This window comes from Pelophylax lessonae (assembly GCF_965119305.1).
Source record: "Pelophylax lessonae genome assembly, chromosome: 3".
Taxonomy (NCBI): Eukaryota; Metazoa; Chordata; class Amphibia; order Anura; family Ranidae; genus Pelophylax; species Pelophylax lessonae.
The window spans coordinates 365996719-366016256 of NC_138770.1; the positions used below are offsets into that span (position 1 = coordinate 365996719).

Sequence of the window (19538 nt, forward strand, 5' to 3'; positions counted from 1 at the left end):
TCTAGTCCTTGTGCAGTCAATTTGAGGGTACCGTCACCACACCTCGTGTGATCCGCTCCCCAAGAGACATTGCACTCACCAGATCTCTGAATGTCTTGCGCCTTGAATTAAAATCTCCTTATTCGTATGAAATCACAATGGATACAATATCTCTCCCATCAACCAGCCTGCGACCAACCAAACTGACCTGTCCAACAGTATGCGTTAAAATTAGTTGCACACATTTGCAAATACATGCGTAAGCCACAGAACCCCGGCAAGGAACCCCATTTCTCGTGGACCTAAACTCTAATTTCTGTGAGTCTCCAGTAATGGAAGCACATGCATTTAGATGAACAGGTGTAGGGCAACTAAACTCCTGTTTTTATGCTTTAAAGGAACATGAGCATTTTTTTTTTTTTACATTCACTTTAAGTCATGGAAAATTCAGGCATGCTATTAATCCCATTAAAAACAATTTATTATTGTAGTGTTTACTTCTTTCTTAGGAAAATGTAAATGTACTAACATATATATATTTTTTTTATTCTAGCCGGTATGTTAAAGAATTACCATTAGTTCTGGTATTTGGTATTGCCACGTCTCCAATGATAATTCATAGGCTCCTGTCCCATTCTGTGTCCTCGCTGCTGTGCATAGAACTACTCCAGTCCTTATCTTGCACAGAGCATTTGGCTACAGTTGTTGATAAGGTAATTTTTTCTTAATAGATCTTTGCTGTGATTGTTCCATCATTTTTTCCTGTTAAATATTATTATATTGCAGTTATTGTCCGAGGTACAGTATGTCATACATTCATTGTGGTCCCTAATTATTTTTATAGTATGTTAATGAATATTTTATATCCGGATATAGATTTTTAACTTTTTTTAGGTTTAAATATTTGATAGTTAACATTACTGCATTAACTTTACACACTACTGCATTAACTTTAGGAGGAACTGTAGTTTTTTATAGATGTACGAGATTAACTTAAAGAAAATATTTACTGAGAGAAATATGGAGGCTGCCACTGCTGATTTGCTGCTGAAATTGCTGGTTGCCCAGTTTCCCTGTCTTTAATATTTTTAAGCTACTTGCCCAGAACATACATGCAGCCAGTTGTTGTGATATAGTGCACATCACCAGTGAAGTACAACAAAAAAATGCCAGAACTCATCTTTTGCAATTCAGTGCTTCAGAAAATATCGGCACCAAAAAATATTGGTTCGCATGACAGCTGGCAAGTAGCATTTTTAAAAAGAAAGGTTAGCAATGTCAGCCTCCGTGTTATTTTTGTAGTTTTCTTTAAAATAATTGATTTTATTGCATATGCTCAACTGTCTTGCAGATGTATCAGTTACAGAAATTAGAAAAAGCATGTACCAGTGACAGAGGTGCTTACAATGAACATTTTTTTTCCTATTTGAAACCTTTATTCCAAAAGAAAAAAAACTGTTAGATGAAACTGCTTAAAAAAAGTAAGCTGGGATTTGGCTTCAGTTTATTACTGTGCATTAATCTGCTAGTACATCCAACACTCCCCTTCAATGCTGCTTCCTGCTGTGCCCCCTGTGCTCATATATCCAGAGTGGGGGCACTGGCAAGATCACAAGGTGAAAACAAAGGGACAAAGCCTAAAAAAGAAAACCAATGCAGCCACTATATCTAATGAGATTTGGAAGCTGCAGTGTATTACATTTTTGCTTTTGGGTTTAATACAACTTTAACTGAAAATGGTTTGAGACAATTAAAATATTTATACTATATTGCAAGTTTTAGGCTAGGCAGCAGACAATGGCAAGGTTTGTACTATATAAAGTAGAGTGTATACAAAAGAGATGTGTGCCATATACTGTATAACTGACAGCAGAGCGCCTTTTCACTGTTTTTTTTTTTTTTTTTTTTTTATCATGATAGTTTTACATAAAAAGGACATATTATTTTTCTTTCAGCTTCTCCTCTCTAATAGTTTTCCATTTAAGCTTGGTGGAAAAGTCTTGCAGGTCCTCATCACTATATTTTTGTACCATGATTTTTCAGTGCAAAATTTCATCAAAGGCCTTCAGGTAAATAAAACCAATAAACCATATGCAAATTATATTAGAGCATCACCCTGTTGCCTTTTTATTTATTATGTCTTATTAACCAAGGCCATCACACAAACCAGAATTATTGGTCTTATTTGTGTAGATGAATATTTTAGGCTGCTGACTCAAAATTCCCACCCATAAGAACAGTGCCAAACATGACACACAGAAATTTGTCACCATCCGCCATCTTCTTCAAAGTCAGCATCTTCAATTGGAGAATTTCTGTCACTTTTTAAAGTGTGACATTAGGTCCTTCCTCTCTGTTCTTAAAAGGGAGTTTCATTACTGTCTCCCTGTGTTTCTTTTTGAATCTTGTCTTAACTTCTACCCCGAAGTAACACACTCACCAGCCCAGAACTTCCCAACATTCTCCTGGTGTAATCTACTGCTCCGCTTCCACATTCCAGGTCCCATGCCACCATCTTTCTGTCTGACATTATCCAGAACGTTATGCTTGCAGCTGGCCCCCTGATGACTCCATCCAACACCAATCCTTTCATTCAGTTAACTGTAACCATCCTCTACCTTTCTTTCAGAGAGCTGGGTAGGGTTGATCATAAGCAATATGGGTTGAATCCTAATGAAATTATTTTAGTTGTGATCTTCTTTGCATGCGGTACTGTATTATAAACTCTGCATTGTGTTTTCCATCAATTTTTTATGTATCTGAGATCACATTAGATATTTATTTGCCGTTGATAAAAATGTTATCCCTTCTTTTTACAGTGAGTTAATACATCATTTAATCAATATGCTGTTACGCATACAGAATTTGCTATTTCACTTTCTTTGTAGACAGATTGGAAAATGAATTGTGCATTACTTTGTCTTGCAGCTGTCAGTAGTAGAACATTTTTACTCCCAGCCGCTTAGTGTTTTGTGTTGTGACCTTCCAGAGATGAGGAATCGAGTGAAGAACTTATCTCATAATCAATGTGAAAACATTCGTCATTTGGCATCTTTTATGAGGTAAGTAAGCATGCCTATATATTTGAGAAAGTGTTAATCCTTACAGGCTGTGCTATCAGCTTCTGCTTGCATAATTGTTGGATCAAATGTTGGTATCTTACAGTAAATGTTATGTCAGCTGTGGGGAGCATAGGGAGTGAAAACTGTAACAACTTAGTTACACTAAAAAAGCACAGGGCACATATCCTATGCATCATATGTATCAAACACATGCAACCATTGTGTTCAGCACAGAGCACACACCACGCATGCTAAATTCATACAGCCAATGTCACCAGTACAGAGCACACATCACAAGGACCAAACTCCAATGTAAAATTGATAGTCTAAATTAACAAGGTGCCACATTCTTATATAGTCATATAAAGAAGAATGTAAATTAGTGGTCTGGAAGAATACAAATTATTGGTGCCAAATAAAAAAAAAATCCCAGGCCACGAATTAACCTTCTTCAGTGTACCCAGCACAGAAAGCATACAGCGCAGTGCTCACACCATGCCCACATCAGATAGGCCACATAGCATGATGCATATGAAATGCACAGCACATATAAAAGAAAAGTTATCTCCAGTTTGGCAGTTGAACTTTAGGAACATTAGGAAGCTATTTTAATGATTCTTTGATTAATGTAGGCAAAAATAGGGGAATAACGTTATAAGATGAAAACAAGATTATGATACAAGATAATAGTTACCATTGAGTCAGTGTGTAATAAGGGGACCTTTTGACAGCATTGCAGTGGTAGTTACTGCATGATACACATAGGTAACGATGCTGAAGGTAATTGAGATAATTTCAAACTTGGTATACAGAGACAGATAAAGTGCCTGTCTCTGTATCCTTTGTAGCAGAGTGGTATGTTTGTTTCTGCTACCCACTATCCTCTACACTGATCACTGGCTGTCAAGGACACTGTTGACATTTCAGCATCAGGCTCCTAAAAACTAGGAATGGGCTCAGGCATGTACAGATCATGGTCCCAACCCACCTGAGCATTCCTGCCAGGAAGCCGTCACTGTACAAGGCCAATCATGAGCAGCCTAGTCAGGGCGTGTGTATGTGCAGCTGCAGGACAGGAAATGCCTCGCTGCCTTTTATTGGCAGTGTGCAGTGACAACTTCCTGGTGGAAGGTGAGTTAGGACTAGGATTTGAACACATCTGAGCCCATCCCTACTAGCAACCAGTGATGCTAATAGTGGGAAGAACCTGAATAGGAAGCTGAGGGACTAGTTATTCCATCAAGTGTGCTCTCCTTGTGATTGACCGCAGACAGTGGGCATAGTCTATAGCCAAGAGCAGGATGTCTGTTGGCTATAGCATCCGCCCACTGCCTGCTGTCAATCACAAGGGGAGTGGATCTGATAGGGATTTAAAGATAGTAATTTCCCATCAGGCTTCACCCAGCTACTGCCGTGTGTGTGTATGTGTGTATGCAGTGCTGTATCTTGGCCTAGGCCAACAAGGCCCAGGCCTAGGGCAGCAATTTGCAGGGGGGCAGCAAAAAACCTGATGGGGCTGCACTGATATGTTGCACTGATGGGCACTAATAGACTGCACTGATGGCCACTGATGAGGCAGGACTTATAAGCTGAATTGATAGGGCTGCACTGATAAGGCAGCACTGATGGGCACTGATATGATGCACTGATAGGCTGCACTAATGGGCACCAACAGGCTGCACTGGTGGTCACTGATGGGGCTGTACTGATGGCCACTCGTGAGGCCACACTGATATGCTGCACTGATGAGGCTGCAATTATGGGCAGTAATGAGGCTGCACTGATTAGCATTGATAAGGCTGCACTGATGGACACTGATGAAGCTGAACTTAGGGGAACTGATGAGGCTGCACTGATGGGCACTGATAGACTGTGGTTGTGGTCTGTGGTTTACAGATTACAGGGCGGGTCATAAACAGGAAAGGGTGTGTCGTTTACAGGAAGGGGTGGGTCATATTTAAATTAGGGGTGCCCAAAGTTTAGTCAGGCCTAGGGCAGCACAAAACCTAAATACACCACTGTGTGTATGTTGTAAACCTACATCAGTTACATACGATCAATGTGTTCACATTATTTTTCTTTTTTTTTTTTTTTAATTGCTTAATGTGACCGTTTTTTGTTTTTAGTTATGTTGAAAACCAGACACCTGAAATACAAGTGAAGCTTCTCACCAAAGACAGTTATTTAAAAGTAAGTGTCCTCTTTGCTTATAGAAGTGTTTTATTTTATGGAGTATATTGTTAAAGCAGTAAATATAACCGATTCCTCCTGCTCTGTAGTAACTGCCTGTCTGTGTGGGAGTTGCAAGCAGACAGCTGGACTGAGAATATGCAGGAGACTGATATTGCACCCGCGGATCTGCCCATTGTTGAGTGCAATGCTCTGCAGGCTCCTAGGAAAAGAAAAATAATAAATGCACATTTTTTTTTTTACCTGCAAAAAAAATGTGCATTTATTTTATTACTTTTAAAAAAGTGAACTTACCCTTTTAAAGTATATGTAAAAGCAAAACTTGACAACAGATTTGTGTGTGGCCCTGGCTTCTGTCTAACAGACCTGCTAGAAAACCTTATTCTTTTTTTGTTCATTGAAGTGCACAGCTGAGATCTTGACCTCTGACCATAGGGTTATAGTGCCATATTTAGGAGTAGGACACTAGGCATAAAAACAAAAAACACAATCTAGGGGCAGCCCCTGGCAGTGGCCAAACTCCCCACTTACTAGAGGCAGCTTAGTTTTTTTTTTTTTGTCTGTTGTCAAGCAGTAAGGACCTAAGATCCCTGCTGCGATACCTATTCCCCTTTTTATGCATGGAAATTTTTTTTTTCTTTTCTTCCTTTAAGTCTTTTAAGCCTTCTATCAATTGCTAACCTGGGTGACAGGCTGAGCAATACAGACCATGTCAGTAGCCACCCTAGTTCTGCCTACAAGTGCGTTCAGGCCTTTAGCTATGCACTGTGTCTGCTATGACAGCCTGATCTGCATGATGGGCAGCCTGTAAGTGTTCCTCACTGGGGGCTCATATGACTGGATCCAAGCTGATTTGTCACAGTGTCCCCTCAGGTAGACAATGCCTTTGTTCTTCAGGATGAGTTAAGTTGGCACGCCCCCTCCTAATCCTCAGTAACTTCTTGGGTGCCTATGTGGGATTTTGGTACCTTTTTCCTCTATTACTCTATTGGGGACACATATCCCAGGTAGTCCTGCCGGCCAAATGGCCCCCTGGTTTCGGCTAGAGGGGGTCCACTGTTCCTGGATAGATCCACTGACACGTGGGTGCCTCCCTTCTTCCCTGGCTAGTGTGTTATAACCTAAAAGTTGTGGCGATGTGGGGCAGGACTCTGACCATGCACCCTTGGTGCTGCTATATTGATGGTGGTGCGGGTGATGTTGCCAATTTCCATCAGCTGCTTGAATAATTTTACAGATGGCAGAAGGGGCCCCCCTCCCGCCATAGCCTTTTTTTGAGCTCTCCCATCCCACTGGAGAGCCTGGGACGATGCAACTGGTCCATTCACATACACTAAGCAGAATAGAAGGAACAGAAGTTCCTTTCTCCCTTTTCTGATGTCAGAAACTGAAAGTGACGAGGATGTTGTAACATCTGGGCTCGACTTGTATATTGACAAGCAGTTACTGGCTTGTACAGAATCTAATCAAATTGATCTTGGTTTGATCAGATTCTTTGGAGGCCAGAGGGTAGATCTGGAGTCTAATAGAGCCCAGATCTCTCCAAAAAAAAAAAAAAAACCTATTATGGGAAATGCTATCACAAGGGATGTTGTTCATCCCCTATAAAAGCAATGACGTTGATAAAAAAAAGGTGTAAATAAAAGTAAATGTAAATAAAATAAATATTAATATAAAAAAATAAATCACGCGCAAATTTGAATGCGCACGTAAGTCCCGCATGCATATGTAAACGGCATTCACACCTCACACAGGTTTCGCTGAGAACATCAGAACGAGAGCAATAACTCTAGCACCAGACCTCCTATGTGACTCTAAACTGGTAACTTGTAAATAATTTTCACGTGTCGACTATGGAAAACTTAACGTACCGTCGTTATTTGCCATTCCACTTGTGTGCTCAAACTTAATATGTGACATATCTCTTTACTTTTCAAAAATTGTGTTTGAAAACCACTGCACAAATATTGTGTGACATAAAATTTGCAACACCCACTATATTATTCTTTAAGGCCTCTACTTAAAAAAAAAATATATATAAATAATGTTTGGGGGTTTTATAGCTAAAATATGCAGATTTTTTTATTTTTTTACATGTATGTGAGAAATGTCAGAATTGGCCTAGGGGGTCAAGTGATTACACAGGTTTCGTCTCCTCTGGGGCAATCTGCAGAGCTTCCATGTTTAGGACTGGACGTATACTTTTCTGGTCTGCTACCTTATACGGTGTCCCTTTGGGAGGTTTTCCCTTCTGGCAAAGTGTGGCACTTCCTCATTCTGTGCAGTGGCATTTGATTGCGACTCTGGCGTGGGTCCATGGCTGCCCTACTTACTGGCTCTTAGGTTTGAGGATTCTCTTTCAGCCATCCTGTGGCAGAATAGGCAGCTTGTAGCCCTTACTGGTTCTGCTACCAGACTGGAAGTTTTTTGTGCAACCCTCTGTTATCTTCCCGCGTCCCACTCTCCTCTATGGAGTCTGGAGGATTCCTTGTGTTTGCATTTTAGTCATCTTTGTCCAGGACCTGTCCCTAACAGGGAAGGTTTACTTCTAATTCTACTTCATCATGTATTGCCTTTCCATTGGGGGATACAAATGTTAGGCTCATATAGTACTTTATATAGGGGTGTAGAGGTTCTGTTGCGGAACTTCCCATTACCATGCTGTTTGGCTGTCTATCGTTAATGAACCACCTCATGGTGAAAATGCTCCTGCTTTTATGGTATTCTTACCTGGTAGAGAGCTGGGTGCTCTCACTGATGTTTCTGCCTCTTGTATGGTGAGTTGGTGGACTCCCCATTCACATTTATGTTGGACCAGGTGTTGTGGCTGCATTAGGTTTTTTTTTATGCTTTCTTTCTTTTATTTTCACCTCTGTCCTGGCCACAAAGTCTGTTGTTTTTCAACAAAACAAGCTGGCTTGCAGATGGAACACTGGCAGAAATGGTTACAATAATCAGCTTTTATTTATGTAAAACGTTTATCCCCAAAAGAAAAAACTGTTGTAACTGCTTATTAAGTGTGAGCTGGAATTTGACTTCAATGTGTTAGTGCATCTAAATCTGTTAGTACATCTAACATTCCCCTCCCCCTACACAGAAAAAATTGCCATCCAAAGGTGCCCCTGTGCTCTTTCATCTGGAGTGGGGGCACTCTAAAACAGGAGGTGTTATACTGGACAGAGCCAGGTGAAAACAGAAGGAAAAAGCCTGAAAAAGAAAAGAAAAGTAATTCAGCCACCACATCTAGCGATTGGTAAGCTGCAATATATTACATTTTGGATTTTGGATTTAATGATAATTTAAGGTGAGCAGTTTGATTGGCATTAAGTGGAGTTGGGAGAGCAGCTGTTTTGAGCACAGCAAGAGTGTTTTAAAGGCTAAGTTCACCTTCTGTAGGTTAAAAAAAGTGCATTTTATTATTTTTTTACATTGATCCTGTAAAGCAGGGGTGGGGAACCTTTTTTCTGCCAAAGGCCATTTGGGTATTTATAAAATCATTTGGGGGGCCGTACAAAATTATCAGCTTAAAAATGTGCCTGTTATATTTGGTCAAACATTTTAATTAACTCACCCCTAATGTGATGGCTGCAACTGCTTCTCTTTGGTGAGGTGTGTGATGTTAGCTGGTATTGATGTTGTTACTTGCAACTGGTTTTCCAGGTTTGTGTCGGTCAGTCTGGAACGCAGTCGACTCTTTGTGGTGGTAAGTTTTGAACTTCTGGCAGGTACTGCTGGTGGGTATTCTGGCTGGTACTGCTGGTGGGGACAGCTGGCTCAGGCTGGTACTGCTGGCTTGTACTGTGCTGTGGGTACTGCTGGCTGGTACTGCTGTGAGTACTGCTGGCTCAGGCTGGTACTTCTGTAGGTACTGCTGACTCAGGCTGGTACTGCGCTGTAGTTACTGCTGGCTAATACTTCTGGCTCAGGCTAGTACTGCTGGCTGGTACTGTGCTTTGGGTACTGCTGGCTGGTACTGCTGGCTCAGGCTGGTACTACTGGCTGGTACTGCAGGCTCAGGCTGGTACTGCTGGCTGGTACTGCTGTGGGTACTGCTGGCTGGTATTACTTTGGGTACTGCTGGCTCAGGCTAGTACTGCTGGCTGATACTGTGCTGTAGGTACTGCTGTGGGTACTGCTGGCTGGTACTGTTGTGGGTACTGCTGACTCTGGCTGGTACTACTGTGGGTACTGCTGGTTTCTGCTGTGGGACTGCTGGCTCTGGCTGGTACTGCTGTGGGTACTGCTGGCTCTGGCTGGTACTGCTGGTTCTGGCTGGTACTGCTGTGAGTACTGCTGGTTCTGGCTGGTACTGCTGTAAGTACTGCTGGCTCTGGCTGGTACTGCAGTGAGTACTGCTAGTTCTGGCTGGTACTGCTGTCTATGGCTGGTACTTCTGGTTCTGGCTGGTACTGCTGGTTCTGGCTGGTACTGCTGGCTCTTGCTGGTACTGCTGGTTTTGGCTGGTACTGCTGTGAGTACTGCTGGCTCTGGCTGGTACTGCCGCCTCTGGCTGGTACTGCTGGTTCTGGCTGGTACTGCTGGTTCTGGCTGGTACTGCTGTGAGTACTACTGGTACTGCTGGCTCTGGCTGGTACTGCTAGCTCTGGCTGGTACTGCTGTGAGTACTGCTGGCTCTGGCTGGTACTGCTGGTTCTGGCTGGTACTGCTGTGAGTACTGCTGGCTCTGGCTGGTACTGCTGGTTCTGGCTGGTACTGCTGTGTGTGCTGCTGGCGGGAAATGCTGGCTAGCAGCAGCGCCGCGCTGGAGGAACAGGCAATGTTTTCTGTATTGGTCACAGGCGGAGTGATATCAAATGCACTCAGACTGTCAGAACGGAGCCGGAACTATACAGGAAGCATGGGCTCCGTTCTGACAGATCAGCTGAGAGATACAGACTCAGCTGCACGGGGGGGCCGGACCAAATGACTTTGAGGGCCGCATACGGCCCCCGGGCCTTAGGTTCCCCACCCCTGCTGTAAAGCATTACACCCACAATCAGCTGACCGCAGTTGCAATGCCTGTAACGGCAGACTCCCAGTACACTGTCTGCCTGTTACTGAATGGCAGAAAGCATCAATGAACTACAAGGGAAAACACCAGCGCCCTTGCAGTTTATTAAGAACTACAAGCTGTCAGCCACAATGGCAGACAGTACTTTGTGGTCTTTTCATTCACACGACCACGCAGTTTTAAAATTGTGACAGTGAGTTCAGGTGGAGGATCCCCCATCCGCTGTCAAAGAGGGAAGCTCGGGAGGTGAGTTGATAGGAGCATGTTTTATGTTACACCCTAAATATGGGTGTAACATGCTCCTAAAGGTGATTCTTTAAAATTATGTGTTTCTGACACAGAAAGGGGTAAATAGGAAAATCACTGTAAGGATTGTCATTATATTTATAAACGATCTGGGAAATTTGGTCCTTTTTATGGGCTGCACTATATGTTTGTTTTTCTCACATTGTATTTTTTGTTTTGATGCAAGGCACAATTGTATGAGATGTTTGTTTTTGTGATTGCAAGTTTGTCACAGTGCTGTACATTTTTTTTTTTTACTCCAATGCCCAAGCCCCTCTTCTTGTAGCACATTTATTTGAACAGTATGATACAGGATGAAGAGTGTGACCTACAACTGGAGATTTTGGGCTTCTGCCTCTCCATTTCGTGGTGCCTCAGCTCTCTGTCAGGCTCCAGTGTGTCCATTGTTTTTGTCTGTCTGTTATCTGTCTATTATGCTGTAGGGTTTCCTGACGGCTTATGCTTTCTTTGGTGCATCTGTCTCCATTTTAGTTACATTTTAGTTCCCTGGTGGGGTCTCTGGACCCTACAGCTGCTTGTTGCATAGAGCTGACTCTCTGTGGGGAAGGTTCCTTATCCCCGATTGTGGCACAGGCTTCTGTTGAAAGGCCTGTCAGTGGCTGTTTTGGGGGAGCTGTTTGTTTACACCTTTTGGTAGCAGTGTTAATTTTGTCGACTAAAATACGACTAAAACTAAAACAATTCAGATGACTAAAATACGACTAAAACTAAAATGGCATTTTAGTCATAAGACTATAACTAAAACTAAATAAAAAATTTACCTCATCAAAATTAACACTCCTCTGCTGGCCATTTCTATATTGGCAACACAATTCCATCCAGAGCATGTAATAATAGCACATTAAAGTTTAAACATGTATTGCACCACCGCATACGCATAAGTAAGGAACATCTATAAGCTGCCGAAAACTAAACAATTAAGAAAAAGGCTTTCCTTATATTTTCCCTAATATTTAATGTTAGTAATATATTCAGGTAATATGTGCAATGACATTACAGCCAATGGAGTTTACAGCAGTGTTAATTTCGTCAACGAAAACGTTTTCGTCACCGGCATTTTTCAACTGACGAAAACGAGACGTAAAGTATAGCACATTTTCGTCAAATGACAACAACTATGACAAAAATCAAATCCGTTTTCGTTAATGAACGAAAACTAAACGAGAATGTGAGGCAGGGACGTTTACCCAACTTCCGGTTTTCACGGAGCTCCGCCTGTGTGGCATCTGGCGTGGTGTGCCCCGTGAAGTCCGACGTGAGGAGTGGACTACTACAAGAGAATCGACTCGAGACCAGTCACCTGACCTCACCAGAGCACTGCAGCTGCAGCACTACAGCCAGACACGCCAGGCCCGACTCATCACACGGCACTGGCACCCGGCCACCACCACATCCAGAGCAGAGCACCCACTGTGAGTTAACAGCCAGGCCAGCTATTACTGCCTCCCTGAGTCCCCTCAGACCACTCACCAGTCACAACTGGCATCCAATTCCGCCATCCATCCAGGACTGTGTGCGTGCATATAGGCCGCTGAGGCCTGCCCGGCCCATCCTGTTCAACAACTTCAGTTCAGAGTCAGACTAGAGACCACCCTGAAACCTGAGACCCACATCCAGCACTCTGAGCGGAGTTTTAGTCGACTAAAATGTAGGACGTTTTAGTCGACTAAAATGTAGGACGTTTTAGTCGACTAAAATGTAACATGTTTTAGTCGACTAAAACTAAAATGCCATTTTAGTCCTAAGACTAAAACTTAATTGAAATTTGCTGCCAAAATTAACACTGTTTGGTAGACACTGCTTTGGGGTGTCCCAATGGTCAGAGATGAAGATCTCAGCTATGCCTTTCAGTGAACAAAAGAAAAAAATAGGATTTTTTGTACTTTAAAATCCTTTTCTCTGAGCTCATTGAAGGGCACAGCACCTACCCCTCTAGTTGTTTTGTCTCTGGCTAGTTGTCTCTCTATGTACTGCTTTGTGATTAACTTAGCAAGTGGAGGTTTGGCCACTGTCAGGGGCCTCCCCTGAGCTGTGCTTTTGTTTTATGCCTAGTGTCCAACTCCTGAACGTGGCACTATAACCCAGTGATCGAGATCCCAGTTGTGCCCTTCAATTAGCTCAGACAAAATCATTTTTCAGTGAGTGCAAAAAAGCCTATTATCGATCAGCGGCTGAAGTGCGATAGGTATATTGTGATAGTGGATAATACCGACTGTTAGAATACAGTGTCTTGGTGGGGGAAGGGGGGGGGAATAAATTCCTGCATCTACCGGTTTTTTTTTTATGTTCAACCTGCTGGCTAAACAAACAAAAAAATGTGTGTACATAGCTGAAAGGATAAGTTCACCCTTCGTAACATGGTACACTCATATTCAGGGTGTAACAAGTTATGAATGAACTGGACCCCGCATCCCCCCCCCCTCCCCCCGAATCCCTGATCTGACGGCTAGTGAGGATCTTCTCCACCCAATAAATAAAAAAAAAACATGGCCAAGTGAGGCGCTGCCTGTCCTGCCGCGTCACTCATTCACAGTGTTTTGTGAATGGAAAATTACAAGGTCCGGCAGGCTTTGCGGCTTTGCCTGCAAAAAAATGTACATTTTATTATTTTTTGTTAACCACTTGCCGACTGCCGCACGACTATATACGGCGGCAGTCAGCCCCTCACAGGCAAAGTGACGTATGGGTACGTCACTAGCCTGTGAGGCTCTAGGGAGCGAGCGGGCAGCGCTCCCGCTCACTCACGGACCCCCCGCGCGTGTGAGTGGTGGACCCTAAGTCCGCCCCTCACTCGCGATCGTCGGTTACAGAGGGAGAAAGGCAGGCGGCTAATGTAAACAAAGCTGCCTGTCATTCTCCCTTGTGTAACAGCAGAGATCATACGGTCCTGCTATGTAGGATCGTAGATCTCTGCTGTTACATGAAAAGCCACATCCCACAACAATAAGAAGCACGCCCCTAGGGACACACATAGCCTCTGCATCTCTAATAAAGTTAACCCCTTCCCTGCCAGTGTAATTTTTACAGTAACAGTGCATATGTATAGCACTGATTACTGTAGTAATGTCACTGGTACCCCCAAAAGTGTCAAAAATGTCAGTCAAGGGTCCGATCTGTCCGTTGCAGTCACGCAAAAAAAATTGCAGATCGCCGCCATTACTCGTTAAAAAAAAAAAAATCAATAAAAATGACAAAAATCTTTCCCTTCGTTAGTAAACGCAATAACTTTTGTGCAAACCAATCAAAATACCCTTATTGCGATTTTCTTTTACCAAACATATGTAGCACAAAACAAATTGGCCTAAAAAATTAAGATTTTTACATTTATTTTGGGGAATTTCATATAAAAAAATGTAAAAAATATTGATATTTTTGCAAAATCGTCGCTCTTTTTTTGTTTATAGTGCATGATCAAAAAATCGCACAGGTGATCAAATACCACCAAAAGAAAGCTTAGTTTGTGGGAAAAAAAGGACGTCAATTTCATTTGGGTACAGCGTTGCACGACCGCGCAATTGTCCGTTAAAGTGATGCTGTGCCGAATCGCAAAATAGGCCCTGGTCAGGAAGGGGGTAAAATCTTCCTGGGCTTAAGTGGTTAAAAGGTGAACTTTTCCTTTAAATCCTTAACCCTTTATTAGGACACATGGTGTTCAGATCAAGTTTTTAACTGATTATGAGATCTGCCAGCACAGCACAGACAGGATTAATTATGGCACACACCGCTCAGTGTTATTAGAAAAGAGCATGTTAACCCTATGTTAATCCCCAAGCCCCCTCAGATGTATACCTTTTCATGATTATTTAAGCTGTCAATCAGCAGGTTCTAGCAACAGATACATGATGGAAAACTAGTAACTGAAGCAAAATTACAAAGAAATCATTGGTGGGGGGGATGCTGTCCTAGTCAATTCTGCATGCCACAAATTGCTACCATTCAGAATAAGGGATGTGGCGACAGATCAGTTGGCAAACAAGGGAAGACAGCCAACTAGGAATTTTTCATTTTGCATGAATATATGAATGCTGGTTTGCTTAGTCCATGGAGAATCACAAAATTCGTCATTTGCACTGCACTACGAGCAAAATATTTAGCCAAACCGAATATTTTGCACGTTCAAATATCAGATTGTCCTTATTTGATCCCAATAGATTCTGCAAACAGTTTTAAAGTGGAGTTCCAGTGAAATTCTAACAAAGCCTAAACCTGCACCCACCCCCATCATAAGACTTTTCTAAACACTACACTGCAGTTGTCACTGGGACACGATTATGTGTCCGAGTGAGACTGAAGCAGTTCTAGAATAGGTAACTATAGGCATCTTTATTGTTACAAGGTAGATTAGAATGGGGGTGATAGTAGATTTAGGCTTAGTTAAAATTTGACTGGAATTCCATTTTAAGTGGTAGTTCACCCAATCTCCTGTTACTTATTAATAGCTTCTTCACTGAGGTTACCTAATTTAAATAAAATAAACCATGTTTAAGGGACTTTGCTTAATGTTGCCAGCAGTTAACAGAGAAGAGTAATTGGCAGTTTAAGGTGAACACTTCATTGCTTTTGCAAGTTCGGATTTAGATAGAGCAGATAATATGGCTGATGAAAGCCAAATTGTGACTTAATAATAGATACGTTTCTTTCTGTTTGAACGCTTCGCCTGTGCTCACAAAAGAGAAAATGACTAATTGCATGTTTTAGAGTCTCTCATGGCATATCATAAAGTATGGATTTTTTTCTCCCTCTGTCATGCTCAATTGATGTAGCTTTTTCTGCCTTTCAGCTGCTGCTAGTTTTTATCATTTCACAATTGCTTTTCTGGACTCCTGTGGGGGTGCTTGAGTATGCTTGTCTTATTCTCTAGGAGTAATTGGCAGTCTATTGATTCTTTTTTTTTTTTTTTTTATATATATATATAATGTTTTACTGCTTAACTCCTTCAGTAGCAGATTCTATGAAGTACAGCTATACACTGGCTTTACTTTGATTATAACAATGGAAGTATTATGTCTAATTTTTAGCCTAATCATTGACCAATTATTTCTAGAATTTTGAGCCAGCTGGAAAATAAACAAGCTTTGCTAGCTGGTCATGCTCTCCAACACTGTTTTTGCTAATCTTTTCACACCATTATTCTGCAAGTGCATAGACATTTCTTTTAGGTAGTGACAGAAACTGTGTACTCTGCTTTAAATTATTATTTACAAATGTTCTGTAGACTTGTAGGGAGAGTTTGTTTCCTATAGTAATAGTTGACCACAAATATCTATAAAAATATTTTGAACTTTTCTTATAATCCCTAAAATTTGTCGCTTGAAGCCCAAATAAAGTTTGATCACCCCTTTTGTCTCTTTATAATGTTGTGCTATGATTTTTAACTCCTTTAGATGAAAAATGCTATAAAATACAGTTTTTTTATGGTTGAATATGTTTTTATTTTGAACCATAAATAATGAAATTACAGCTTGCACAAACCAAACATAAGCAAGAAAGAAAACTGAACAGACACCAGGTCAAGCATTTCCAAAGGAAAGAATACATGATAAAGGGAGTTTAACAACCAAGGAAAACTCTCGTATGACACATGTAGACATCCCTGACCCATGCATGTCCTCTTGAAAATAAAATAAAATATAATCAGGAACAAGTTTGCAAATCATAGCTAAAAAGTCTTCCTTCAGCTAGGAATCAGACCTCTAAAACCTATAGGCTCAGCTAATACCTGAAAAGTTGTACAAAGATAGCAAAAGGGGCAATAAAAGAAAGAAGGGAAGAGTAGGATGAGTCTGGAGGAGCCCAAAAGACGTACTAACAAGTAGTCGCTAAAGATATGGTGTTAGGGCCAAGAAGGTGCAAATCATGTCTGAGCATCCTATAGCCCTAAATTAGTTAATTCATTTAAAAGAATACAAGGAGTAATACAAAATCCAGACCATCCATTAATAAAATAATTTTTCCAAAGGTTCTTGTTCCTGGGCAAGGCGTTCCTTTATTATCATATTGTCATTTATTTTATGTAGACCGTGAGTGGGAAGATTTCCACAGGTAGGGTATTAAAGAAGAATGGATAAAATGTTTTATTTAAGTGGAAATGCAAAAACATGGGAAAAAATGGAAGCACCTTACTTTACACCCCAGCTTACCTAAAGAGGATGATGTCACTGGGCCTTCTCTTCTGGTAAAAGGAATCCATCTAAAATGTACTCCTACATAGTGCAGGGATGTCTTTTCATGGGATTTTGGATCCTAAACTTTTCCAAGATCACATGCTGAGGCCTAGTGTCATTTTCAGCACCTGCAGGAATTGGACAAAACTCGGGATGCAGTACTAATAATTTGTAAGTTTTTCTTTTAGTGCTTGGTTTATGGCTTTCATTCAGCATTTTTATTTAAAAGGTGAAGGGCTTGCATTTTTAATGCAAGGTCCCACAAAAACTCCAATGTGCTGTAAATCTCATACAGGTTTTAGACCACTCCAAAGTGCTCCACTAATTATATTCTCCGCTCTACTAAGTTAACAGTTTTATATGAATGGAGAAGGTAGTGTGAGAAGTAAGACACAGGAGGGAAGACACTGAAAGCACCAGTTTATCACAACAATATAATTTAGAATCACTTGGCTGGTGACATTTGCAGTCACAAACAGACATGAGATACAGGCTTCATCTGGCTTTAAATGTCGAGATGGAGTGACATTGATCTCATGTCGATTAGTACATTTAGGTCTCATGTCTTGCTGAATGGAGTATATTCAATGTTGTTCTTTACAGGTTATCAGCTCTCATAATCACATTTAGCCCTACTGAGGAACAATTGATCTGTTGAAAAAAAAAAATATATATATAAATTTTGATGTCCCAATGGGCTAAACTATCAAGTGTATATCAACACCCTATACAGGTCATAGCATTCTATGTATGGACTTGAAAAAATAAAAAAATAAGTACAGTGGTTTCACCTAGAGACCAGTCACGTTTCCTATTGCTAAATTTTAGCAGAACAAAGCTTTCTGATTGTTGTGAGCAACAACTCCACCTTTGCCTTTAGTTCTCGAGTTTTGAATATTTAAAATCACAAGCCTACAAACTAATTTTATGTCTCTGATGGTCTGCAGACCTCCTTGACGACACATTGATATAACTTACTATTCTAAACAGTACTTTGCCCAGAACTGCAAAACACTTTTAATTAAGTCCATTTATAAAATTGTCATGTCCTATACCTTCTGTCAGATATACATCTGAATGCCCGGTTTTATTTGACCTGAAATTGCACTTTCTGACAACTCAACTCCCAGCTCTATTCATAGTCTATAATTTCTAATATGAAGAAGTTACATTTCTCTAGCGCTCATTGACAGACGTAGTCCTCGGTAATACAGCACCTTCGGGTTATGTTGCCTCCACAGGAGCAGGACTAGACAGGAAATTAAAAAGCTCTGGCCACACCCTAGGGGCAGTCCCAGAGGGTATATCCTCTCTCTCTCTGCCTCAGCAAATCAGTTATTTTCGGTCTAGTTAGGAGTAAGGACCTAGATACCTTGCTGGGATCTTAGGTCCTAGCAAGATTTTTTTTCTTAAAAGATTTTTTAGACAGCTTTTTTTCTCCAGTGTTCCTGTGAGATCTTCAAGCAAGAAAGCTGAACTGGGCGACGGGCTGGATGTTGAGATCCGGTGGTCACCCCAGTTCAGCCTACGAGCGCGTGCAGGCCATAGCTCCGCGCTGGGTCGGCCGCGACAAAGTCCCATTAAAGGACTGACCCCGCGAGTTAAACGTCTCGCTGAAACGCCAAAGACCATGAGTCACGGCGTCCATATCGGTCGACAGCCCTCCCGCCCCGGTGGAGAGGGGTACTGTCAGGAGTTGGTGCCCGCCTGGTTCCGGTATGGTGAGTAGTATGTTCCCCCTTTTCCCCTGACGGGTCTTGTGGTGAACGCGGGCCCCTCTCTGTATGGTAAGATAGAGTCCCTCTCTATCCTATAAATGACACAGATCCTCCTACTTTGAGTGTGATTTTATGTGCAAAAAGCCAGGAGGCTTGGTTTGGGAGCTAACAATCTAATTGTATACATGTTAAAAAGATTGTAATCAGTGGCATTCTGGGAATCTTACGGTGATAAGAATAAGCTACCTACCAGTCAGAAGCCACGGACATGTAGACTGCCTTCCTAATCAGATCTCCAGCTATTAGCAGGCCTCCCGAATGGCCATGCGGTCCGCCAGGGCCGGTACCGCCAACCACGCCAAATCCCCATGCAGAGAGAGTGTTGTGAGCCCTGCAGCACACCGCTATTCAGTACAGGCCGCCGCCGTTTTTTTTGCTGGATCGCACGAGCCGCCATTTTGGCGTAGCCTCGTGTCTCCAGCATGGGGGCGGCCATGTTTGAGGTGATCCAAACACCTCGTGGAGCTAGGGGAGGCGCCGGAAGGCGTGCAGAGGGGCGGAGCCGCCTCCTTTCTTCCTGGGCAGCCAGCCAAAAGACTTCCTGTTTGTCAAGACAGCGCTGTAACCTGTTGCAGTTAGACTCTGAGCATCAAGTGGTGAGCCTGGGGGTCTATCTCTCTCTCTCTCGATCGATAGGGATCCCTAGCAGGTAACACTAAGGGGCTTTTTGTGGCGCTAGGGGTCTGGAAAAAAAAAAAAAAAAAGTTTTTTATTTTTGAATTATATTATCCAGGAAGTGACTGGAATTATCATGGACCCTGCCACACATATTCCCCCACCTGTTTCCCTCGAGGGGGCCACGGGACCCGCCGGTGCACAGAGTGTAGAGTCATTTACAGCAATCTTGGAGTCTATGGTGGCTCGGGTGGAGGCGGCCTGTCAGGGACGGGGGTCAAGGAAGCGACCCCCGCCTACCCCTATACTATCTGACACCTCTGACTCAGATTCAGAGATGGTCACTGCAGTTGCAGGTTCCTCTGCAAGGGCTGTTGTCTCAGGTAAAGCCCCCTCAGACAGTGAGGAGGACGTTTCTTCTCCCGCTATAATT

The 19538-nt window shown here is 42.2% G+C and overlaps 1 protein-coding gene across 1 annotated transcript in view; it reads left to right on the plus strand.

Annotated features, from left to right (window-relative positions):
* ORC3 (origin recognition complex subunit 3) overlaps window positions 1–19538 on the plus strand; it is a 248159-nt gene that overhangs the window by 67470 nt on the left and 161151 nt on the right. Inside the window, exons 8-11 of the mRNA XM_082252390.1 lie at window positions 533–692; window positions 1935–2048; window positions 2908–3041; window positions 5168–5231. Of these exons, the coding sequence (XP_082108516.1) occupies window positions 533–692; window positions 1935–2048; window positions 2908–3041; window positions 5168–5231 (472 nt within the window). The remainder of the gene's footprint in view (window positions 1–532; window positions 693–1934; window positions 2049–2907; window positions 3042–5167; window positions 5232–19538) is intronic.